This window comes from Syngnathus acus, chromosome 6 (assembly GCF_901709675.1).
Source record: "Syngnathus acus chromosome 6, fSynAcu1.2, whole genome shotgun sequence".
In the NCBI taxonomy this organism is placed as follows: domain Eukaryota; kingdom Metazoa; phylum Chordata; class Actinopteri; order Syngnathiformes; family Syngnathidae; genus Syngnathus; species Syngnathus acus.
Window position 1 is genome coordinate 8,395,206 of NC_051092.1, and position 27,161 is coordinate 8,422,366.

General features: G+C 39.2%; 1 protein-coding gene across 2 annotated transcripts in view; it reads left to right on the plus strand.

Moving 5' to 3' along the window:
* ldlrad3 (low density lipoprotein receptor class A domain containing 3) overlaps nucleotides 1-26,188 on the plus strand; it is a 41,339-nt gene extending 15,151 nt beyond the window's left edge. The window contains exons 3-6 of one of the 2 annotated variants that reach the window (XM_037255015.1): nucleotides 1,462-1,587; nucleotides 2,751-2,885; nucleotides 24,453-24,849; nucleotides 25,721-26,187. In XM_037255015.1, coding sequence (XP_037110910.1) covers nucleotides 1,462-1,587; nucleotides 2,751-2,885; nucleotides 24,453-24,849; nucleotides 25,721-25,892 — 830 coding nt within the window. In that variant the 3' untranslated portion in view covers nucleotides 25,893-26,187. Of the gene's footprint in view, nucleotides 1-1,461; nucleotides 1,588-2,750; nucleotides 2,886-24,452; nucleotides 24,850-25,720 lie in introns of both variants that reach the window. The other variant, XM_037255016.1, reaches the window with a different exon arrangement.
* Nucleotides 26,189-27,161: the final 973 nt, after the last annotated feature.

Genomic DNA, 27,161 nt, shown 5'->3' on the forward strand with positions numbered 1-27,161 from the left:
CTATGAGAGACTCCATAGAAATTGGTAACATGGATAAAGGTGTGTGTGCAAGCTCCACTATGAAACTGTCTCCTCCAGCTGTGCGTTCCACTGTAATCCTGTCACATACTGTGCTTGTGATAGTTTCACCTCAGGAATCAGCTTCACTTCGGCTTCTTTCACGTTCATTTGTGCTGCACCAAACAACACTCTAAGTTGGGAAATTTCCCAACACACCTTGCTCTCTCACAGCAAACAGCTTCTTTAGAGCAAGTAAGAAGAACATTTGGCACAGAGCTTTATAGGTTCAAATGATGAGAGATGGTAGAAGAGAAGAAGATGATATAAAATTGCTGGCAGGCTCTGTAAGCATTTTACAGATTGCCAAAAGAGTGACATAGGACACCTTCGCGGTTAACAAATGAATGGTAAAATTGTGTTTTTCCCATGTCTTCAACTGAAACTGCTTATTGCTTGTAACAATATTAGTCCTATCTAGCTCACAGTATGCACTCTCAAATGTATGTATGCGCTTAAGCGCCATCTCATTGCTGTCTCTTCCACCCACGATTTTCCCTTCATGAGTTTGCCCTTCATGCGACTTTTCTGTTAATTGGGAACACAAACATCGGGTCAGATAAATCTTGCCAGCAGCACAAGTGGTAATGAGGATGCAGATGAGACCGGAAGTGAATGAGGTATCTCATAGAAGTCACAAGGGTGTTTACTAAGGAACCATGCATTTTGTGAAAACAACATAATGTCTTTTGGGGAAAAGTCAGCAGGAAAATAGAATAGTACAATCAGAAAATCATGTAAAACTTTGTATACAGCTAAATTATGTGTCAATCCATATAAATTTCCATATACTGTAGCTGAGAGCCCTGCCTCTTTCCTCCCAGGACTCCAACGGGCATGCCTAATGAGCTTTGGGTGGTTATGGGTTGCTGTCCAGGTAAACAAAGGCTTCACATAGTACATAAAGACAGATTGGACTCAAGCCCAGCTCCCTCTCCTGTTTTGCAAATTACATTTAATCTTGGACATGGCTGTTTCCCGTGCTGTTGTTGTGCCTATTCCTCCTGCTTTGCCATACATATTTGTGCTACTTCAAAGAGACACAACATTGTTGTGTGCTGAAAATATATTCAAGGATTTTTATTGTCAAACAATTCTCGCAATGAGTTGTGTGGTCAATTTTTAGATTGATTCCTTCTTATTGTACTGAAACATTGTCACTTTGGCACATTAGGTATAACCATCATGGTTAATTTCTGCAATGTTTAAAAACTCGTTAAAAAATATCCTTCAAACAGTCATGGTTTGTTATGTCCCAAACAAAGGTGTAAATATGTCATGTGGATTTTTAATTTACACACAGGTTGATGGAATATTTTGTTTGTTTGTTTGTTTGTTTGTTTGTTTGTTTCCTCTGGTCAAAGACTAATATGTGATTTTACTTTGTTTCCTCCCACTCCTCAGCTAAAGTCAAGTCAAAGTGTGCACCTACATTCTTTGCCTGTGCCAATGGGGTCCACTGCATCATTGGACGTTTCCAGTGTAATGGTTTTAGTGACTGCCCTGATGGGAGTGACGAAGAAAACTGCAGTAAGTCTCCCATACCAAACATAAAACGAGTGGCACATGTCTGAGGCTATGGTTATTAGATCCCATTCTGTCAGGTTAGTCATTCCATCATAATGTTTTCTACTACAAAAATAGATAGACTGATGGAAAAGGCTGACCCCTAATGGGACAAGCAGAAAGAACAAGACAAAGAATGGAACAGAAAGCCTATATTTTCATTTTATGGTGTAGTTAACAATAGATGCAACAAAACTAGGGAAAAAACTGAAAATCTTCTGGGGTGTTGTTAGCTGTTGGTTCTGACTCAATTATGTTTCCTGTTTGTTTTCCTCTCGGGGTGGCTTTAATGGAATTCCCCAGATGATAGAAATCTTCTGAGACGCTCTGTTATTTATTTGATTAACAAGTTTTATGTGAGCGTTTTCATTTGAAATTCCACTATAGCAAATTCAATTAAGTTTATATACTGTACTCCCTAATCAGACCAAAGGTTTTAACAAGTTACTTTCGGAGCTGTTCCTCCACAACAAACCCAGCGAAATGGGTGAAAGAGATCATGTGAGCCATGGACCGATTGAACTTGAATTGCAGCACTAGGTTTTAGTTTTGCTCTCATAATATACAGGCATGTTTGCTCTCAGGACCAGAACTGAAAAGGAGAGACCTGAAGGCTTCGCATCCCTTTATACAACTTCCATGAATCCTTGAATGTATGTAGTATGTTTTAAAAGCAAAGTGAGTTATATTAAGTTATAATACAATGGTTTTGATGATATAAATGATTTTTGAGTCTATTTATCAAGTACAGTGAGCCAAAGCAAGATAAATAGGATCAGTAACTCCTCGTTCTCATCTGCACTCGAGCAGAAACATTCTGAACTCGGTGTCATTTGAGAATGATTGCTTCAGTGCATCAGGATGACAACAGACAGTTAAAATAATTCAACCTTACAGTCACTAAAATATCAAGTAATTTTAGTGCAGTGGTGACAGATTTTTATTTTATTGGTCTATATACAGTAGGTGATCATACTGTCAGTTCTGTCCATTTATTTTTGTGTGAGTTGAATCATGCGCTGATGAAAGGGTACCGTAACTCTTCGGTTTATTAACATGTTTTTTAAAGCTAGAGCAAAAAGTCTATACAGGTTGGTGATAGATCTTATTCCTTCTCTTATTTACAGCAGGTAACCCCTTGGTGTGTTCTGAGGCCCGCTTCAAATGTCGAAACGGCCGCTGTGTAGACCGGAGTTTTTTGTGTAACGGTCAGGACAACTGTCAGGATAACAGTGACGAGGAGCTCTGCCTGAGTACAGAAGGTAAGACAAGCTCATTCACAAGTTGGTGTCACCACAAGTCTGTATTAAGCTCGCCTCATAGTTAGAGGCTCACCAACAGACATTTCTTCACTATGTTTCTATCCATTCAGTGTTTCCTAAGATTTCCACAGAAAATTCTGGCTTTTTCTTTGTGTCACTTTCAAAAAAGCAGCTTATTGTACCAAGAGCAACATTCTTGATCTGAAATGCCACCAAGACATGTCTGACTAGCACCAGTCAAAAGTAGCCACATGTTAAAGCAAATACAGATTTATTCGCCTTATATGAGAACCTCAGCACCAGTGTACTGTTTCCTTTTAACATTGGCTGCAGCAATGCACTAAAAGATTTTTCCAAATAGACCTGTCCAAGTAAATAGATTTTTACTTGACCGTTGTTACCCCAATCATTTCTATGTACTATGACAACACAAACAAAATACAAAAAAAAAATTGTGACAGCAACCCCCCCCTAACCCTAACCCTAACCCTAACCCTAACCCCCCCACCCCCCCACCCCACATGATCAAATTTACCGTTTAAATGTGCAGACTAACAATGTTTCCTGGCTAAATATGATTGCAATATAAACGTTAACAAACCTGAATAGCCTACGGGATTTTGCATTTTTATGCACTTTGATGAAGTATTGAGTGAAATAGACAGTACAAAAGATTTGAGACAGTGATGACTCACAGATATAATGTTGAATTATTCTCTTAAACCGAGTTTAACGAGACAGATGTGCCTTAGAATTTCACACCTTCGATGTTCAAGACATGACTTGGGAAATGCATTTTGCAGTCTGTGCTTTTTAAAAATAAATCTGTCAGACTGAGAAGCAACGCTCTATGCAAGCTGCTATGATTTCATTCCTCTTTTGATGGGGATTCTTTTTGTACGGTATGTTTACACCAATCATCCATAACATTGTGCCCACTTGCACAGAATGCTGTTGATATTAGAATGTTACCTGTAAGAGCTGAATCAATTATTCTGCCTTTCGAAAGACTTTTGATTGACACTGTCAAAGAGAAAATTATTACCTGTGTGAAGACAGAATATTTGATGCACCTCATGTATTGAAATTATATTGTGTGGCTGGTCGGGGTACAATATATTCATATCACCAACATCAGAGAGTGGGAAGCCTCGTATGAAAATTCTATCAGGTACAACTGGCAGCCTCGCTTCATGCGAGGAGCTGCTGTCAAAGGCTTCTGTCAGTACTTTAAGCAAGCTTTCAACACAAATCCAGACGCTACCTGCTAACTGTCAAACCCTGATCATCCTTGTGTACAGCTGTTTCAGTCCCACTGAGTTTTTTTTTTTTCTGTGAGGAGTGAAGTCATTAAAGAGGAAGAAAAAGAAATAAAATTAGATTGATGGTCTTCAATAATAACATTCTAGCTAGCAACCAAAGAACATATAGCAGTCGTTTGGTTTATGCTGAGATGGGCAAAATGAGCATTTATTTGACCCAGTGGGGTTGTAATCCTGTTATATCTCGTCAAATGGCTCTGAGCTGTCTGACGTTTTGTATTCATCAGAAGTCAAACCTACGTAGAGCCTTCATTTTCCTGACTTTGATTTAGTGCTTTTTACTTCTTTTTATACCCCATGAAGTTTGCATCAATGAAAAGCTCCAAACAGAGAACTGCATCATTGAAAGCAAAGAGTTTATATGTTAATGTTCCGGAAAGGGGGTTTAAAGCTTGTCACTTCTTTTGCTCGAGTTGTAACAGATAAATCTGACGTGTTTTTCTCCTCTCGGCTAAAAAACAACAATAAAAGGTGTGTGCGAGCGTGCGTGTGTGTGTGTGTGTGTGTGTGTGTGTGTGTGTGTGTGTGTGTGTGTGTGTGTGTGTGTGTGTGTGTGTGTGTGTGTGTGTGTGTGTGTGTGTGTGTGTGTGTGTAAATAAATATAAAAAGAACAATGCTTTTATTTGAAACTAATGTTTCTCATGGCTTGCTTTGCTTCTCTGACAAATAGCAGATAGGCAACTGTCATTGATCTCACTTTTCTTTTTAAAAGTCACTCTGATCTGTAGACCCTAAAATTTAGCCATTTTATGGCCATACATATGTTGTAGAACGTAGATTAATGTCAATTATTCTCCATTGTGTTCATGAGATAAAACAGAAAGGCAAAGAGCCACATGATGTTCAATTACGAAGTAATGCAAACATAAAATATTGTTTTTAAAAAATTTAATTTGGTATCAGCTTTCTAGATTTAAGAACTCTGCCGGTGAGGAGATTGGGTTGTATTTTTTAATTTCCACAATGTTGCTCTGTTTATTGCTCTACTGCGTATTAGGATGTCAAAACGTTGTGTATGGCATAGCTCCACATTGCTGAAATGAATATGCTCCAGGTGGCATTGACCATTAAAGCTTTTACTTTTAGTTTAAAAATGTTTACTTTGAGACGTGTAACTTTTGCATCACTGCAATTTAAATCCACGTATGTTTACACACACACACACACACACACACACACAGACACACACACACGCCTACTATAATGAGGACAGAGCTGCAGGTGACAGATAAGGCATACAATATCCGCCATAAGCCACCTGAGCACTGCGTTTCATTCCACACTTCCCTTCCTCTACCTTTACCTCACTCCATGTCCTTCCCCACCCTACTTATGACTTCTTGCTGCTTTGGGTCCACATTGGATTTCTTTTTATGGAAATTATAGCCAGAGATCAGCCCTCCGCCACTCATAGGAGACTTGGCTATACCGAGATTACAATTAGACATACTGCACCATTTTTAATGCCTTAAGTGTTTTCGTTTTCTATTAGAATGACCTCAAACATGCCGGTATATAAACATCAGCCTGGTACTCATGCTCCTTTTGTTTATTGTATGGGTAGTGTGTGATTGAATTTTGCACTGACAGAGAGAGATACAAGTGCAGCGCTGTGTGCACTCTTCCAAAGAGGCAGCATTGCAATCACAGAGCAGAGAGTTAGAGTGAAATCAAGTGCTTTTAAAAAAAGACCAGAAGTGGAAAATGGTTTGCATGAACATAATGTCACATGAAGTGATGAATAGCAATGCAGGAAGATGGAGGTAAGTCAAGACACAACCAGGCAGAAAATGTGTGGATTTTGCAATACACTTGAGAGGATGAAATCAACCTCCATATCAAATCAAACCCTGATGCTGAGCAGTGGAAGCCTGGAAAAAGAAATGACACGAAAACTAGTTTTGCAAGATTCTCTTTTCTTATCCCTACTGCTCATAGGCTTTGTCGTCAAGGCTGAATTCTTGCTTCGGCAAGAGATTGTTGTTTAAACAGAGCTGCAGGGCACACGGACCCTTGCTGTGTTTATATTTGTATTGTGTACCTACAATATGCGTAGGGCCATCGCTAAATTTTCAGAATCGATGATTCTATTGATTATTTCATAAATTAATTGAATAATCTGATACAAATTCATTCTGTATTAAAGTGAATTACAAAACCTTTGACAGTTCTGATTCTGCGTTGTCACTGCCTGGGGTTGATATTGGTGTAATTAGTGACATGCAGTTTGGGAGTGTGCACGTGGGTCATGTACTTTTTTCAAATGTAAGCCTATCATGTTGGATGGGTTTCACTTCAACTGTACATGTAAATTAGAGACATTCAGCCCTGCAGTGTGTATTCAACTGAAGTTGGCACAATAGGTACTATTGCTACTTGCATAAATATTAAAAAAAAAAGAAAAAAGCAGAAGAGACTGGAGAAAATACAAATCTGTTCCTGTCACACTTTAAGAGTGATTGTGATACCGTGACAGCATTTATTTCCTGAAAAATAATTTTCATCTGATTTCAATAGCAATTAATTGAACACTGAATTAGGGCATCATGAGTCTCCTGCTTAGACATGTTTGAGGGAAGCCTTTGTTGATTTACTAAGAGCCAGTAAATTTTGTGCTGTCTAATATCTATAATAATAAATTGCTTGTGAATTTTTAATACCCATAGACTTGTGTTGCCTTTGTGAAAAATACATGATCTGGGAAGCATCCATCCATTCATTTTTCATACTGCTTACCCTCTTTCGCGTCGCAGGTCAGCTAGAGCCTATTCCAGCTGACTCTGGGGCGAAAAGTGGCCCACACCCTAAACCGGTCATCAGTCAAAGTTACAGGGTCTGCGTTGTAGTAGTGTTATATATATATTTTTAAAATACATTTCAGTAACATCAGCATAATTACAATATATGTGTTGGCTGTGGATCCTCAGAGAACGTGTCAGAGGGAACCAGAAAAGGAAGCTGCATCACAAACAGTCTGACAATTACTACATTTGTTTTGCTGCATGATATCGGCAGCTAACATCACACTTGACATGGATTGCTTTGCTAATAAAACAGGCCAATCACTTTGCAGAAATAAAAAATATGCACAGGAAATATCAGAAAGGGCATATTATTACATTAAGAAAGGAAGCCTGCAAGAAAAGCCCACCTACCCCTAGAAGCCTAAAAGTGTGTTTAGTTTTTATTGATTGTTTGCACGTCGCCGTCAACTCAAAATCCACATTTTCAAAACGGTTAACTCAGAGGGCTAAACATGTCACAGAGGTCAAAATGACACATTTTGCTTGCAAAAGGCTCTAACTGTGCCAAAACATTTAAAATATGGAACAAAAGCTAATTTTGCCTTCAAACAACTCAACTTTGACACAAGTGTGTGAGCACCTCCAATCAATCATTACACAATGGGCAACAAAATACAGCTCTTGTATGCACCATTGCTTGTCATTGCAGCCTATGACTGTACGTAGCTTACACGCCAGTGCCATTTGTAGTCAAATTTGCCCTCTTGCGAAAACTGCATCCAGAATCAGATATGCTTTTATGCAAATTTTATTGATTACATTGTGTTTTCAGACTGTGGCTAACAATTGAAATATTCCCACAGAGAATACATGGAAATAAAAATGAAATCCATTACTGTGTGAGAAATTAGAAAAATAAAAAAAATGATATGATTTGATGCAAATTTTTTAATTACATTCTTTTTATCAGACTGGCTGACAAATGAAATATTCACACACAGAATACATGGAAATAAAAATAAAATCCATTACTGTGTGAGAAATTAGGAAAATAACAGTCTTTTACAGGAAAGAACAAAAATCTATCGTAGGCCTACACTATATGAGTAAGAAATAGTCCCGTGATACTCTTCTGTCGATTCGTCTGAGCCCTTCCAGCTATACCTCCACCTCGCACACAAACTCCTCTTTCTCTGACCCCTCTACCTCTTACTCACACTCTACCTCTCATCTGCCTTAGACCTCCTCGATCCATGCTGCCAAAGAGCAACACAGGCCTGAAGACTGATTGCAAATTGAAAAATGTTGTGAAGAAATGTCAGGCAGGTGCTTTTTATGATTGCATACTGATCAGGCAGTTTCTAAGAACTCGGAGCATATTGTTTCTGTTCTGTAACCATAGCTAAAACGATGGAGTTTGGACTTCTTGAATGACATCTATGTTAACTGTTATGCAAAAGGATGGGAAAACCGTGTCAATCCAATGAAAATGGGTTAACGCATTTGCATGAGTTGTCTTCTGCTCTGCTGAGATGGTGATGATGAAGACTTAGAGATTCCCAGTTTCTTCAAACAGGTCAAAGCAATCAATAGAAACTGTAATGTGCTGCTGTGGGCGGGATGTCGTAAGTACATTTTCCACAGTGATTGGCTGTCAGTGATGCGATGCCACTTCACTTTCATATTTTCAAACATCAGCCAATGGACGAATTTGACGGTGCTCTCGTATACTAACGCCCCGTCAAACACAATATCCACGCCACCCGACACGCAATCCCACCTTTCCGCACGCACTCCATTGACTTAAATAGAATGGTACCGTGAGAAACTATCAACTCACGTTTGGTCTGATCGTACTTTAAGAACTCTACACTACATGTACCAGCATTGTTTCCATCTGCTGTTTTGCATAAGCACTGTGGTTTCAACAATCCATCCATATGACCAAGCCATTTTATGAAACATATAATTGATATGGGGCTGTATATATGCTGAATTTCAGCTAACAACATGCAGTATTTCAAACCTCTTCATTACCATTGCCCGTTAAAACGTTGTCAGACTGATGTATGGAAAGAATGTCAGAATAATTCAACAGCACCCAGCCTTTTTTCACTCATGGCAACCCTTTGCTTGCTAATAGCAGCCATCTCCTCCACACTGATTTCCACCAGAGTACAGCTCCAAATAATCGAGGTGTATTAGATTAAAATGTTAATCGATGTGTAGTTTTTTGTAGTGAAGTTTTGTGTGTCGCTGAAATGGTCGAGTAATGCCCTTCATCAGTAGCCCTTTTGAGAGCTGGCAGAGTGAAAAGGTGTGGGAGGGAGTGTGAAATGGTGAAAGGGAATGTAATGGCTGTAGACTGAGGTGTGGGAGTCCAAGGTCTCATGTGAGCCAACTCTGAGAGGACATCACACATGCCACCAGTGGAAATGAATTTCAACTCTTGAGAAAATCTGGAAAGCATGTTTTTAAATCTGATTTGATAGGATCTCTGTTTATGATTCCCGAGCACGGCACCGCTCCTGCTCACTGCTCCCCTCTCCCCCAGGGGATGGATCAAAATCACACGGGGATGGGTTAAATGCAGAGGACAAATTTCACCACACCCAGATGTGTGTGTGACGATCATTGGGACTTTAACTTAACTTTAACTTAACTTTTATCTGCAAAATAGGGAAGATGACCATTTTAGCTGATGCTGACATGGCACAGATAAAATAGCATTCATATTTTATAACGTCACTATGCATCAGTTCTTATTGCTACTTGATGGATTCTAATGCCAAAACTGTATCGTCATTTATTTTATTGTTGAATTAAAAAGTTGCAATTTTCATCCTTTTAAACTTTCTCATCTCCAACATACCAAGGCTATAAGTGTCAGTCTTTTGAAGGCGCTTGTTCCTGAAGTCATTGTTGGAATGAGTTGTGGCCACACCAAAGTCTAATGGGTCCACATGAATCACACGTCCTTGGAGCAATTCTAGTCAACTGTCACTTGTCAAGTCTGTGTAAATCAACAACTTTTCCTTCCAGTCTATGCAGTCGTCATGGTGATGGTTGGTCAAGTGGCAGCAGGCATCCACAGGCTGCTTGAGGAATTTCACTGTGAACAAAAGCTCCTCTGTTGCTTTTGGTTTGTGCTGAACGAGAAAAGGGGGCTTTTACTCGTACGTGTGTTTGCATGTGTCATTGTGCATGTGTGTGCGGCAGAGTCATGGGGACTGATCGCTTTGTTACAATAATGGGGCCTCTAAAGACATATACAGTACAGAGGAGCCCCATTATTAGCAAGGATAAGGACCAGGCCGGACTGCTAAAAGCAAAAATCAGTGTATAATTGAGCAGCCGTCATAAATGCATTGGGGTTTTTTTAACCCCTAAAATCTTTGAATAAGCCATGACAAACCATAAAACCTTCCCACAAAAAATAGGGGTCCTCCTGCACCCCAAAATGTAAAATCTTAAGAAATATTGGAGGGGGAAGGCAGTACCGTATTTTCCGGACTATAAGTTGCAGTTTTTTTTCATAGTTTGGCCGGGGGTGCGATTTATACTCTGGCGCAACTTATGTGTGAAATCATCAATACATTGTGATATCATGTCACATGTTATTTTCACACAAAACCGCAAAAGGCGCTCTAGGCCTGTGTTGATGATTGTGTTGATGAGTCTGACGTAAGTGACGTAAAAGAGGAAGTGCCGCATCTTCTACCTCCGTGACCTAAGTGACACAGAGGATGAAGATTTCATTGGATTTAGTGATTTGGAGTGACACGGATGATTTGGTAAACTTGTTAGCATGTTACCGTACAATTTTTCAGCCGGTTGTTGCCTCTATTCTATTTTTATTTTAAACTGCCTTTCAAGATGACATGTCTATTCTTGGTGTTGGAATTTATCAAATAAATTTCCCCAAAAAATACATCTTATACTCCAGTGCGACTTATAGTATATGTCTTTTCCTTCTTTATTATGCATTTCATGGCTGGTGCGACTTGTACTCCGAAGCGACTTATTGTCCAGAAAATACGGTAAATAGTTGAATGTGCGGGTGCCGACCTGCAAGTATGTTGAGGTTGATTGAATAGCAGACACTTGGAATAAGTGCAATGTTTTTTTAACATTTTCTCCTTGCATTTTCTGTGTTTAGGTACCTTTCCCTTCCGTGTTTTTTTTTCTACTGCTACAACTACTGGCCCTGTATATAAATACTACTAAATACGTGGACAATTGTGATTGCGATCGGTGTGAAACTTTGAATAGCTCCAATAGTTCATGTTTGATGTGAACACAATTCTCATGATCAAACTCGTCATAGGAATATCTTGAGAGTAGCTATCACACGTGAAATCATTCAGTCTTTTGATCACAAAATAATTTATCAAATACTTTGCACTTATGGTTGCTCCACAATATGTATATATTAATTAAGTTCTTAGAATGAACTAATTATGCAGAAATCACACAATCTTTTTGAGGTGCAGTGAACCTTAATAATAGTAAACAGAGGCCCACCTAAGTGAGTCAGTCATCTTTCGCTGTAATGGGCCATATTTTCTGCTCCATGCCAATTCTGTATGTGTGCATTCACCCGCAAAAACAATTTAGCTGAAGGTGTTGCTGACAGACCACAGAAATTGTAAATGTGAGTTACATTTCAGACCTGCAAGTGAAGATTTCCACATCCATGTTATGTTGTGTATTAATCTGGAAAGAAAGGTGGCTCAAGTTAAAAGATGAAAAGAGAGAAAAGAGTCACACCAGAGACTGAGAGACAGAAATGTGAGTTGATGAGGGCCTGACGGAGACAACACATGATGGGGAAGAAATAGCCAACTAATGTATCAAATAGGATGGAAAATGGGATGGGAAGATAGAAGAAGAGTGATTTGAGCAGGAGAAAATCTGATGGAGATAAGGGATGAAGGGAAGTGACAATTATTAAAAGAAAGGTATAACCGTTTGGATTCGGAAAGAGGGGATCACGGGGTGAATAAAGAACAGGATGATAGAGATGCTGGATCTGGGAAGGGTCATGACAGCATATAGAAAAAACTGATGGCGGAAGAAATTGTGAAAGTAAAGAGGATATCGTGGTATTTGCTGAAATGGGAATGAACAAGAAGTATAGATGCAGGACAGTGATGAGGATGACTGAATTTAAGTTGAGCGACAAATGTGAGGTGGAAATTAAACAGCAATACAGAAAAAAGAAAGTATGATGACAGAAAGAAATAGAGAAAGAAAGAAGTGAAACGAAAAAACTGTTGTGTGATGCAAAATCCTTTCAGTTCTTGTGACTTATTCCTCACGTGGAACTTCAACCTTGCAATATCTGCCAGCTGTGGCTTTGAATTTCCATACTCCCTATTTCTTACTGCCATCATCTTTCTTTCCAACCTCACGAAACGACTCTTTGTGAGTCAGTCATAGACTCTTTTTTTGTGCTGTAGTGTTTTGTACTGCAGACTGTTTAATTTAGAGTTTTCATGCACAGTTTCATATCCTTTTCGGTAATTTATGTGCTGATTCTTTCTTTCTTTGAAAACAACAATAGACTGTGATGTGAAACAACGACAAAAGGGATGTTTCCGATTCGGCGTCACACCACAACAGATCGCTGGCGTGTGTACCATTTCCGACATTTTGGATTAAAAAAAAAGCACACTTGTGTGGATTGACCAATAGGTGAGATCTGTGACAAAATGTGCACTATTCAGTTTCATTCAGTTTCATTCCGACACCAGCAATATGTAGAATTCAAACTAACAAACACTCCAAAAATCATACAAAGGTTTGTTTTTAATTCTTTCGAACACAATTTTTAACTAGGGTATTTTTTGACTTCTAAATGTAAATTTACTCCAGTCCATGAGGTAATGGCATAATGCATGAGTGATTCACTGTACACATCAGCATTCATAATATAAAGGGTTCTCTTGCTTTGCTTTGCTTTGCTTTGCTTTGCTTTGCTTTGCCGACTGAGCTATAAGGCAATTCCTTTTGCAAACACTCACAGTGACTGAATGACTACACCAAGTGGGTTGACTCCTGAGGGATGGGTTTTGAGTGATGCTTTATAGCTACTCATGTCACAAAGACACATCTTCCCCTGGCACTTTACTGGGAAGCTTTTTGCATTGAAATTCATAGAAATAAAATCAAAATGTGGAACTGTGCTTTCTTTCCCATACACTATTTTTGTTTTGGGTGAAAGTGGTACCAAGATTTATAAATGATAAAGACATTTATAAATTTATAAAGAAGAGACTGGTATTTTATATGCAGCAAAGAATATTCGATTTTTGAATTGTGTAATTAGATCGTTGTCCTGCTGCAAAACCCAAGTGAGCTTCATCATTTGATCACAACCCAATAGCTGAGTTGGCCTGTTTTGTGAGTTTTTAACTCAGCAACTGTCATTTTCAGTTGACAGCGAGTGGCAAAATGGCTGCTCCTTATGGGTAAAAACAGGTGGATTTTGCTCATTAAGTCATATTCTCCATATACTGAGTTAATCAGTGTACAGTACAATGTTTAGACTGGTGGGGCTGCATAGAACATATTATTGTCAGGAAAATTTGGCGGTTGACTTGGGGGTTGACTTTTAACTAAGGCAAGAAGGGCTGCACTTATTTAGATGTTGTCCTGTTCCATTGTGACCTCCTGGATGACTTGTCACTGTGGGAGTTTTGTAGGCTGGCCACTCATGGGCATGTTCACCACTTTTCCATGTTTTCTCCATTTCTGGCTTTGCTGTAATTCTAAAGCTTTGTTAGCAATGGTCTTCTCACCCTTTCCAGACTCGGTCAATTCGGTCAAAAATGTATTTCTTATCCGTTCCTAATTTTCTTTTGGGGCGGGGGGGTTGCAGCTTTTTGACGCTTTTTGGCTGACTTTACGGTTCTGTTTAAGTGATTTCCTGATTGAACAGGTATGGAGATAATCACACTTGATGTGGTAAGCATAAATGAACTTGATTGTTTATTTTTTAAGTCAGACAAATGAGGGGTACAGTTAACAAGAGGCACCGTTTTTCATATAAGAAGACCAGGTAGCTTTGCCTATCTTACTATGTTTGATTATCTGAAACTTTCAAGTGGGTAAACTATGCAGAAAAAATTGAAAGAAGGCAAATACTTTTTGATGCCACAATATCCACTGTGTTAGTACTCTAAATGTAAGCACACAACATTTAACATGAAAAAGTTCTTAAAGCTAAGAAAATTGTTGCAATATCCGCAAATACATTTGAGTACTCTAGTTTGTTGTATATACTGAAATTAGGACATAAAGCATACCAAGTTAAACTGTACATGTAATTGCGTCGTCCTCCTCATCCTAGCTTTCACTGTGTGATGATAAGTCCACCAATATTTTATCACTGCAGCTCCCTCAGGCCACAGATGCTGCATTGTTGGAAGCTGCATCATTAATCCAATTGGCCCAAAGTTGAATCACTTGCACAGTATACCACCGTTTGATCTGTGTATTCTAGCTCTTCTAAGGTTTGCTTGGGGAAGACATTGTAATGTTACATGAATATGTGCATGCTCTTGATATGTGTCAAATTTCAAAATCTCAGACCAAATGCATGAGTAAAATAGAATGCTGGAAATGAAATAGCTGTGAATGCTAATGTCAACTTTTGCAAGAAACAAAATCATCATAGATGTAAAATTGTGTGAATTGGGATGTAAACAAAAAAATAATTATTCCACCAGTGTATCATTAAGCTGCTTATTTCCTTTTTTTATTCAGTTGATGTGTGCAAAAAACATTGATTGATTAAATTGATTTATCACTTTGATTTAACATCAAATATTTCTCAGCTCAGAGTAAATTCATGCCAGACACTTGTCCTGTGAAGCTGATGGTGGATGCTAGTATAGCAGAAAGCAACTTGGTGGGTGTTGTTCGGTTGTTTAACGTTGATAAAAGACTCGGGGGCTTCATTGTCTTCCTTCAGCATCACCTTGCCTATTGTTTAAAGAGTGTGATTTGACGGTGAAATAGGCACTGGGGTCTTGCTCTACTTTTTTACTAGGAGGAGATTGAAGCAAAACAGAAACCCAGGGAAAGCTGGGAATTATATTTGAAATATAAGCATGTTTAGTGGTGATAGGAGTCGCATCAACAATTGAAAACTTTCTTTTCTCTGAGTTCAAAGTTATTCTAGCAAGATCTGCAGGTGTTTTTATGATGTGTGGGTAGTTATTGCTCAATGTTAGATCTTGGGCCTTTTTTGGTTATGTTTATGCTTATTCGTGTAAAACTAAACTAAACCTAAGCAGTGACTATGAACCAAAGCAATGTGTGTTCATAATTCCATTTGTACTTATACATGTTATTTCTTTAAGTATTATCTAATTACATGGTGAAATAGATGAGTCTAGCACATTACCTGGAATTATACTAAACTTGGATGTAATGAATCATTTATGGAAAGACTCAGTGGACCTTTGAAACTCAACACAGCCTTTTCCAACCTTTGATTTGGTCAAATGATTTTTTTCTCATTTCCTTTTTGCAACAGTAGCTTTGATGAATACTGTTTTCAGCGATAAATTGTCATAACCCTTTAATCATAGCCATTTTCCTCTTTGGCTTATCATCACTGATACCCTTGTGAAAGGGTATACACTCACTTAAAAAGTCATAGGAAACATTTTCAGATGTACATAATATGGAGATAAGGGATCAAGTGAGGTCAGATGATGCCGATCTGCTTTGTCTCCTCTGTCTCACCTTTTTGTATGGTCTTGGATTCTTCTTTGACTTTATGATAATAGTTTCTTTGAAATTTCAGTTCAAGTTCTAATATATCCTGAAGAAAAATCATGAATGCAACCCTTTTTAAAACAAAACTCGCGTTTTTTTAGGGAATTGAACTCAAAGATGCTGGACACAAAATGTTTACATCTGTGCAAAATTGCATACTCATGTCACAGTTAATTAAAAGTACTAAACGTTTACTTTCCACTTTTTATGTGATCATTGTGATGGTTAGAAAGAGAAAGCAGCTACAATGAGCACTGTTGATGATAATAATAGCATGATAGCACTAGATTATTCAGCATCTTATTATTAGAGCAATTGTCCTTTTGCAAAGACCTTGGTGCTGCAGCGAGTCTCCCAGTAATTGACTTAGAAATAGCATTTGCCTTTCCTGTGTACAAAGAAGTAACAGCATAATCTTGTAATCATATTATTTTTTGCATTGTCTCCATCTTCATTGAACTTTTTAGTCACCCGTATGTAACTTTCAGGATTACGTGATATAATTTGAGTCAATAGATTTTTGCAGTAAATTGCGAAAGACATAAGGCACAGGTTAGTGTTAAAGGACATTTTAGGGCGAAGTCTGTGATTCCAATACATTTGAAACATAGTGTTTTGTTCTTCTCAATCACATCTATGCTTTTACATCTGAGTTTGATATGCACTGTCAGACTATCTTCCACTAAACTTTGAGCCTGAAAGAACGTTGCCTTGGTGACGACCCATTAGACATGATAGGATGAGCCTTTCTCTTTTATCCTCTCTATCCAAGCTCTTCAAAAAAAATGTTGGGGGGTGCAAGGAAGGTGTTCTTAAAAAAAGGGGGGTTAACCCCCAACACTATAATCTGAAACCTTGAACATGCAGAGAAGAAAGCATAAAAAGCATGTCACAGAAGTGAGTAGAGTATAAAGCCCAAACATTTTTGTAAATATGTTCCCATGTTCTTTTCATGGGACAAAACAAAGTGACATAGCACATGATTCTCTATATTGCATACATCAGGGGTTTTTTTTCAATGCATGTGTGATTCCACGTCATCAAGATGCAGGTCATGATTATTTTGATTTCTGAGCAGCTGTACTGCTTTTACTGCACACCTCAATCTTCATAATCCTCTGAGCAAAATACAGGTTGTTTTGACTTTTTATGCTTCACACACACACACACCACCACCTCCTAAATGCATGTGAGCATCTCTTTTCTGTTCTCCGCTCTCTCTAACCAATGCCAAATCCATCCATTAATTCTAGCCTAACACCCCTCACCCCACCACCACTGCCCTCTGGCCGAAAACTGAACGTTTTGACTGAGTGTTCCGATGGTTCCGATCGTAGCAAGCAATGGAGCGAACAAGTTGTTACAGGACAGGCAAATTGAGGTCCCATGAAGCATGACAACCCCCTTCTACACACATTAAAGTATAAATCAGATGATATACACTTAGGACATTGTACTATGCCGACACACACTATGTGCATTAAATCCTTATTTCTCAATTCATGATCATGAAAACAGACATGTAGTACATGACAGGACACACCAACAGAGACATGAAGATTAACTCGGGGCGAGAATAGCCCTGTCGCTGAATAGTTAACATGTGACAGCAATTCTCTTTTAGTCAAGTTAATTTTTCATGACCTTGAGGCTCTGTGATGGTTCATACGACAAGAAGAACTCATAACATTAGATCACATTAAGTCATTTTTATATACCACCAGTGGTCTTATGGTAGCAGGACCCCCAAACCATCTAATAACCATTCAGAACCTCATTCACACCTATGAGCAATTTAGACTTTTAGTTTCAACAAATGGGCAAAGTTGTTCAACAGTGTATAAGTTGCAATATACTGTAATGTACACAGACTGGCTTCAATAATAAGACTGACTGCAGTGCACCATTTAATGAGATGTGGTAGTGCAAGAGCAGTATGAAAACTTCTGCCGTTAAAAAGGTAATAACGGTTTTGATTTAGAGTTGTTTCAAACTGCACTGCGCCATACATATAGCAGTTTGCAATCGTTGACTCGCATATAGTAGCTAAATGAGCCAAGCAAAATACCAGAAACATCTCTCAGTACATAAAAGCATTACAGGAGTACTCTGCAACCACAATACAGTAATATCAGTGTCAGTCAATCAAAACTGACTGTCTTTATAAAGGTCTAATTATTCAGACAGACCGATTTTGAATCTCATAAAATTGTGTAGGTGTAATAATAAAATAGAAGGTTGGTGTACAGTGTACACCAACTGGAAAGAGGTGCATGACTGCATGTGCATATAAATGAGAGCTCAGTATGTTGCAGCACAGTTCTAAACCACTGCATTGTACAACCAAATTAACATTCATGCTGTTAAATTAACTCTGAACTCTGTGTCGATCTAAACTGAGCATTATTGCCTCTGTAAATGCTTGATTTTTCATAAATAGATTAGATGTAAGTGCTAATGCCATTTTAGAGTTTCGACAAGCGGTCACTTGTTTTCAGAGGTCTGTTGAGTGTTTGTATTGAGTGTTGCCCAAAGCAATTAGTCATATCATTTTGTACTAATACACCGTGTCAGTCAGCCAGTTAATGAAAACCTCAACAAGAATACTATGTGTAGCTCTCCCAGTTACAATGTACCCATTTGCTGTTGATGTTTGTTGCACAAGCCGTTCAAGTTGTCAGACCCGACATGTTTCCTATGTAAAATATATCAGACAAACTAAGCACATTAATCTTGAGTGCCAGAGTGATTTTGGGTGAGTTATGTTTAGGATGATCCCCGATTGCTGCTATTCTACAAATCATATTGCGATCATATTTTGGTTATATATCCACAGTATATAGAGAATATATACAGTATGAAAATAGTGTACTGATGCGCCGACAGTATGCAATGATTGGGTCGCTCCAAACCATCAGGTTTTTCTACGAATCTTATTTTTATTAAGTACATTTTCTAGCAGGAAAAGACTATGTGGTAAACCACTCATAAACACCATTATTATCGAAATTCAATTAACTGGAATAGCAGCAGGTGTTTATGTTCTAGCATATAGACGATCAAGATCATATCTATTGTTTGTATTGAACTTAGTACCGTAATTTTCGGACTATAAGTCGCGTTTTTTTTTCATAGTTTGGGTGGGGGGGCGACTTATACTCAGGAGCGATTTATATACATATATATGTTTTTTTTTCACTTTTTTGGGCATTTTATGGCTGGTGCGACTTATACTCCGGTGCGACTTATAGTCCGAAAATTACGGTAATATAAAAAAAATTAATGAAATGTGACCGTAGCAGACTTTTGCCATTTTCAATTCTGAGGCTGAAGAAATTAAATTGTTCGTTGGTGACTAACTGCAACAACAAATGTGACAGACTCGAGGGTGATTATATTTGTGTGATTACATCCGGAATTTGTTAGCAGGATGCTTATTGACAATGACTCAATATGGCAAAAAGTGGAGGGACATATTTGACAATTTCACCCAGAATCTGTCAAAATTTATGTTTGTCCTTGGCACTTAGACGAGCACTGCACAATTAGTTTTGAAAAAAAACATTAACCCAACTGACTGAGTGTCTTTTGCACAGACTGAGGTAATTACACTACATCTTATGTGTTTTCTTATTAGCGCAAATGATGTGATGCGAGTGATGGTGGTGTAGAATACTATGTACAGCGTGGAGCATGGTTATACGTAAGTCTAGTATCTAGGATAGACTGCAAGCTAATTGTGAAAGTGAACTATAGAAACTGTGTGAAGCCAGATGGTGTGGGCTACCCACACACGCACACACGCACTCACACACACACTTTTTAAAATTGCCCAGTGTTTGTGTGTATACAAGTGTATAGAAGCATGTTATATGTCTGCCCCCTAGTGGTTTTTTCTCTTTTCAGCACTTTTGTTTTTTTCCTCGTTTCATCTCATACAGGACATAATATTGTGAGCCTGCCAATTCAGTGTCTGTTCCTACATCTTATTATATCTCACAGAAGTGAACATAACTGCACTGCAGCAGCCAAGTTGCCAAAGGAACCAGAAGCCCCCACCTGTAATTAGCATCGCACAAAGTGACTGTGCAATGAGGGGAAGTGTGGCTGTGACCAACTTCTATCAGCCATTGACAGAGTCGGATTAGCAAAGCCTGAAAAATTGGAGCCGAGGGACGATAACTAATTTCCCCCCTTCCCACCCCCCTCATATTTGAGTCTTTTTAACCAAAGTGCTTTATGAATGTGAAATATGTTTTCAGCGTACTGGAGACACAGCGGGAGTGCATAGTGCCTATCACCGCTCCGAGGAATATGCTAAAAATAGTGGATATCCCCATTTCAACTTTTATGAGGTGGACATTTATCACCCAAATTCATTTTTATTTTATGTTGCTCTCTCATTGGTTTTAATTGAGTGTGTCCCACGAATTGGTGACTTGAATTCAGTGCATGTAAAAGTAGCCGATGAGGATTAAAGAGCACTCACCTCAGATTTAACTTAAGCTGCTTGGTGTTTGTTTGTTGCACTCTTTTTACATTGAAGGCAGAACATGGCATTTGTTGCCCCAATTTATCTTAAATTGTTACGTACAACATTTGATTGACTTTGCCAGCAAGGAGACTCACTCACAAGCAAGTGACATAAATAAAGAGGGAAATGTTGATTGGAAATTTTTGAAAGGCACTTTCTAAATTCACCTACTAATGTTGGTTATTCCAAATCTATTTGTAATAATTTATTATAATTGATAATTTGCCACATATAAGGTCACATATAATAATGTCAATAGCACAGTATTTTCTTGTGACGGAGACAATAAAATAACTAGCGGATTTCACTCCTCCTGATGAAGAGTGTATCAATGTCAGTCTTACGTATACAGTAATTGGTTTGTTTTTTCCACACATTGCGGCTTAAAACAAAATGGAAAACTGGACACAAATGAGTTTTATACCAAAAGATAAAGGCAAAACAATATAGTGAGCATAGCATTCCAGAATGAGTGCATTCAGCAGCAACTGCTCTTTATGGCTATGCCAATTGTTAATTAGATGGTGATGCCTCTCCTGAGACTGCAGAAGGCGAGATAAAATGTTCGGACATGTTACTGAAAAAAAGCTCTTTTTCACCTGTTCGACATCTGGTCCGCATCTTTTTCTTCTTCGCTACAATATATCCCCAGGATACCTACAAGGCAAGGAATTTGTAATAGAGGTCAGTGAAATGCCAAGATTGTGGTGGGATATGGGGACACAACTTGCAGTGAAAGAGAGTCAATTGCATTCAGTGTTTTACTGTCTGCACACACACAATAGTTGGAGCATCATCCACCTTGAATTCGGTCAAAACATTCTGCATCAACATTCTGAATTACTGTACAGTAAATCACCAATAAGAGGGATTGAGATGGGGGGGGGGGGGTCAACAAGGGAGGCAATGCACTAAATCCAGGAAGCCAAACATGGCAAACAAACAAAAAAATAGCAGTAGTGGACAGAAGGACGCAAGGACATTGAAGGGGTGTTGTTTATGGAGAAACATGGAAAACAGCTCATTCAAGTGGCAGAGCGTAAAGGCTGTACATCTGATAACTTAATGTATACACTGTGTAACTGGTAGATGTTATGTATGATACTTAATAAAGTGAAAAAAATGCCTATTATTTCTCTAAAATGTTTGCAATAAATGTTCATTTGAATAATTTACATTCTATAGTAGGCATAACAGGCCGCCAGCACTTTGGGGGCATTCAGTGCCTTGTTCAGGGTCACTGCACGCTGTTGTCATCCTTGTGTGCACGCACACTTTTAATAGGAATACTACCCGGAATTCTGTAGCATGCTTTTCATGTCTGTTTGTGATGGTTTGAAAGCCTCTGGGGACCTGCAAGGTTCCAACTTTGATCATGAAAGCGTTGCATTAAATACACGCAGTCCAAAGTAAGCATGGTCAGACTCGCTGGTAGGGAATGTTACCTTTCATGTTCTGAGAGCTCACCTGACAAAAGAGGTTAATGTATATTTTACTATCACTGACTTCTTAGTAAAAAATGTATGTGCAGAAATATTAACTGATTGTCCACAAATAAAAAAAAAAAGTAAATATGTTCCTCATTGTATGTTAGCATTAAGGTAGTGGAGGCTTTGGTGATTAATACACAATGTGCAATTCTCCTTACAGCATGAAACCTCTCTCTCTCTTTTTTTTTTAAGAATATTTGCTAAGTACCTACCAGAGTGCCATTTGTTTGGAAGTGAGTTAAGTCTCCTGGCCATCACACAGCACCCATATTTCAAGTTTGTGTTTGCAAGTCAAATAAAAAAAAAATCACAAAAAACGTTCTCACTCGTGTCTCAAGGCACCACTGCAGGTGTGTCTGGTATTCTAATGTGGTAAGAGGAGTAAACACACATCGTTGTTCAATGTGGGGTCTTTCACGTTTTAAAAATCAGTTAAGTTGTTACAAATTGGTATATGTGTATTCCTTAAGGTTGTGCCCTTATGCACTCAACGGGGGTTTGAGAGACAAAGACCTCTTTTCCCTCACAAAAAAATGGATGCTGCCTCAGTCATGTTCTTTTTCTTTCTTTTCTTTTTTTCCATCCCTCTGTGATTTGCAAACGTCTTTCAAGCCTCTTCACTCTGCAGCTAATGTGCCGATCAAGCCCCTATTGTTACCGTTGCGGCATTATGAGTTCCCTTTGTGTCTGTTTGTCTGCACTCCCAGAGGACTGCAGTGACATCTGACAGACTTGGGGAACGGCAGTGGGGTGCATACATTTGTGTGTTTTTTTTCAACCAGGTAATTATGGAAATTGTTCTCAACTAAGAGTCCAATCTGCTTTTACTTGGTAGCATGAAGTGCTGACCAATTTTAAATCACGTGGGAGGAGGGAAGCAGGTGGGTGGAGCATCTGAATAAGATTAGATTTCATTAAGGAAGTCATAGTACATGAGTAGGTGGCATTCCTCACTGCTCGTTGTTGGGAATTCAACAATATATGTACGCACACATACACGTGCAGATATTTCAAAAGCCTCTTGGGCCTTCAAGGTGAGGTAGACAGAGAAAGAGTCTGAAAGAATCACATGCTGTAAAAGCCTTTCGATTACCGTATTTTCCGCACTATAAGGCGCACCGGATTATAAGGCGCACCTTCAATGAATGGCCCATTTGAAAACTTTGTCCACATATAAGGTGCACCGGGTTATAAAGCGCACCTTCAACGAATGGCCCATTTTAAAACTTTGTCCATATATAAGATATATACATTTGGCCCGCGGGCCAGACTTTGGACACGCCTGCTGTAGTGGCTCAATATTGGTCCATATATAAGGCGAACCTGATTATAAGGCGCACTGTTGGCTTTTGAGAAAATTGGAGGTTTTTAGGTGCGCCTTATAGTGCGGAAAATACGGTAATAGCTATTTCTGACCCTTTGCAACTAATTTCCCTATAGGTAAAGGGAACGACGAGTACATGTATGACCTTGTTTGTTTGTATATGCAGTGAAACCAGCTGCTGGCTGTAGCCTCATCCACTCTTCTAACTACCACAAAAGTTAAAACATGTGTCCCATAAAAATAACTGTCACATGTTGCTCAGTTATAATACATGCAAGCAAGCATCACGCGTGAATGTTTTAGCGCATTGTCTGACCTTTAAGCCTCCCAGTTGTAAGCGAGGTCTTGCTATAGCAACCTGGAGGTATCTCGTACTCTCATTTCCTGTCAAGCCCTTTGGGCAACATTCAAAAGCAGTTTGTGTGGTCGCTAGGTAACACAGACCACACAAAGGCACACTATTGTTGGAACTATAACAAAGTTTATTCAGGCAGTGAAGCATTACTTTCCAACGAAGACTAGAAAAAGTTGTGCATTTTGAACTTTTTATGAGGGACCCAGAGGTTTGCTGTTTATAGCCTGAGCCCGAGGCACTTGTATAATTTGAAATAAAATAGCAACCGGTAATATAAAATACTCCCTCCTCATTAGCACTGCTTGCCTGCATGCCTTAATAAATAGGACCGAGTCTATCTCTACCTTCTTTATACAATTACACAGTACAATCTGACATTATGAAGTTGAAATTTGATTTGCGCATGCTTTAACTTGATTTATATTCTCACGCTGTCTTTCAGAGCTATTGCCTTATTGTGTTTGTAGAACAACAAGAGGCAATGCTATCTGGCAGTCCCTTCTTTTATCTTATTTAGCAACACAAATCTTTTTATCCTAAACTTCAGTAGTTTTTGGAAACCCTATTCTGGCAATTAAACTACAACCTTGATTTTTGATCCTCTCTACCCTCTCTTATCTGCAACGCCAAAAACACGGATCGTGTTTTATTTGAGGTTGTTCACACCACTTAGCCTCTGTCCTTTTTCTGTCTCTATAATAATGAATGAGGGTTTAAAAATTTAACCTGGGTCACCCAAGGAGTGCAGCCTTGGCTTTCTTGAGCTGTAATAAAATGCTGGTGTGTACCTCTGTAGGATTACATTGAGTCCATTTTCAAATGAAGACAGTTTAATGCTTTGGTTCCACAACTCCCAAGTGCCTGTTCTTTCCAGTCTATATAGTAGTTCTCTTACTTCAGTCTCCTTAGTGATAAGAGACTCCTTACCATATCTTGACTTCCTAGCCCCTACATCCTCATTTCCTTCTCATTTGCATCCTCACTTGACACTTTGCCTTTCCCTTGCAGAAGCTCCCGGCCAGGACTTTGTGACGTTGGACTATCGTCTGCGGTACTACCCCAGCATCACTTACGCTGTCATCGGGAGTGCCATCATCTTCGTTTTGGTTGTAGCGTTGTTGGCCTTGGTGCTTCATCACCAAAGAAAGAGGAGTGTTCTGCTTCCCACTGGGGTAAGAGGAGGCCCTCACCACCACCAACCGTTGCTGCTGTCCCGCTTGGTCATCTTGGATCACGGCCACATGCATCCTGGTGGTCCAGGGCTCTCTCCTCCTGGCTCCCCATCTTTAGCCAACCAGCATAGCTCATCTACTCAGATGCTGCAAATCCTGTCTGATACTCTTTGTCCTACTGCACAGCCAGTGGAGACGCCTCCATCATACTCTCAGGCCGTCATGGATGTCAGGTAAAATTCATTATATCCAGTGTGCTGTTTTGTTTGCAGCAAGGCACGCCTTGACTCTACTTATTGTTGACAGTTTCATTGTCAAAAGCTGATACTGCGATTTCGAGTATGCCGACAGTTTTCACTTTAGTGCGTGTTTGGAATTAAAGAAACTTTTTTTTAAAGATTTTTTACTAGTCGAGTTTCCAGTTATTGGGGCTCCTCATCGGTGCTCTTTTGGTAGTACCTTGCTAGTTGCATGAACATTTTCTACATCCGCCAAGAACTCAAAGTTACATAACAGAGCAAACAACAGTGAGAGCACCGTATGTGCATATATTGGACTTCTTATTCCTAATGAGAGTATGTCTATAATATGTCTGGAGTGCCATCAACATAACCATGAAGCCGTTTAATGCCTTTGTCTTTATGAAAAAACAGCAACAGCACTGAAGTATGGATACAGTTCCTCCTCGTGCCTGGAAAGAAGTAGATAATTACTGTAACTCTGCTGCTTTTCTTCATTGTCATTTATCAGGCGGTCCCACTGATTCATTGCCATCATCATCGAAGAATTTTAAACTTCTCATTACAAAACTGTTCAAAATTTGAATATCCCAGCAGTGTTTGGGCCGTAGGCAGGGTACACCCTGAACTGGTTGCCAATCAACCGCAGGGCACACAGACAAACAACCATTCCCACCTACGGACAATTTGGACTGGTCAATCGGCCTCCCATGCTTGTTTTGGGGATGTGGGAGGAAACCGCAGTACCCAGAGGGAAGGCCGAAATCAAACCCTGCAACACTGAATTGTGAACATGCTAACCAGTACGTCACTGTGTCGCCTGAACACTTTGAGACTTGTGCTTATGCTTTTTGTTTTCCTCCAGTCGGCCTCCCTGGTTTGATCTCCCACCTCCTCCTTACCTGTTAGATGGGGAAGAAGCTTCTGAGGGAACCCTGGCCCACAATGAGAGCCCTTCTGCGTCGCCCACCCTCAGAACTATGTCCTCAAACAGTCAGTCCAGTTCAAATTTTAGACAGATAGCGGATCAGCTTTAGCCAATCTCTTACTGGCTCACTGCTAGCTATTGCAGGACTGCACAGCCGCACATTCCACAGCGCAGACCTGATGACAACGCACCTACTAAAGACTGAACAACTCCTTTGAGAAGTCACTTCATCCTGAAACTCAGTTTTGTGTGTTGGCTTCCCCTGGTGGACGTTTTTGCAGAGCTGCATGCAGTATCCTTCATTTTAAAACAGTGGTTCTTAACCTGGGTTCGATCAAACCCTAGGGGCTCGGTGAGTCAGTCTCAGGGGTTCGGCAGAGCCTCCTCTGTAGAGAGGACCGAACACACCTGATTTATCGTGTAAATTCATGATGACTCGTATCTGAACTGGTCTCACAAAGGCAACAGCAGAAGTCATGCTGATTTGCAGGTATGTAATTTGTTTTGAGTTCATGCATTGTGTTGGTTTTGTTCTTTGAACAAGGGGATGTTCATACACAGCTCATTTTGTGCACCAGTAAAAACATTGATGTCTTGAATTTGAAAAAAATATATTTATTTTTCACCAAAGAGGGGTTCGGTGAATGCCCATATGAAACTGGTGGAGTTCGGTATCTCCAACAAGGTTAAGAACCTCTGTTTTAAAATGAGTCCGAAGTGCATTTCAGTTGAATTTGATTCCACAGTCAAAGGTACTAGATATTTTCTAAACTACTGACCACAGCCTTAGAGAATAATCTCCATTAAAACTGTCTTAAGAGTGCCAATAAGATGCTTTCACTGTATCTTGGTCTTCATAAGGTTCTGGTACATCCAAAAGATGCATCAAACCTTCCATTTAATTTCACCCTCAGGATATTTCCAGGTTGTGTTCCCATGTAGTGCTACATCGAAAATGGAGGTGTACGTAAAGCTTTATATAGCTGAATTCATTCCCTATTCTTTCCCCAAGAACTAGGAAGCCTTTGAGGAGCATTGTGTTTTGACAACCCTCGCCCTCAAATATGCTCTTTCCTCCTGATTTGTGACAGATGTTTCGATTTTTCAGTTTCTTTCAGTGGTACACACAGAATCTTGGGGTATAGGTAGATGTAAATGATATGAGTACCCTCCCTAATAAAGGGAAAAGACCATCAGCACTCAAATGCAGCCTCAGAATCAGTACATGGTACTGTCAGCAAGACGCAAAAGTGTTGTCATTTTCCTTGATGGAAACACACTTTGATGGCACCTCAGTAAATCACCTTTGCAATATTTTTTGTGTGTGTGTTTTAAATGTTAAAAGACTCCAATAGAAGGGTAAAATATTCAAATATAC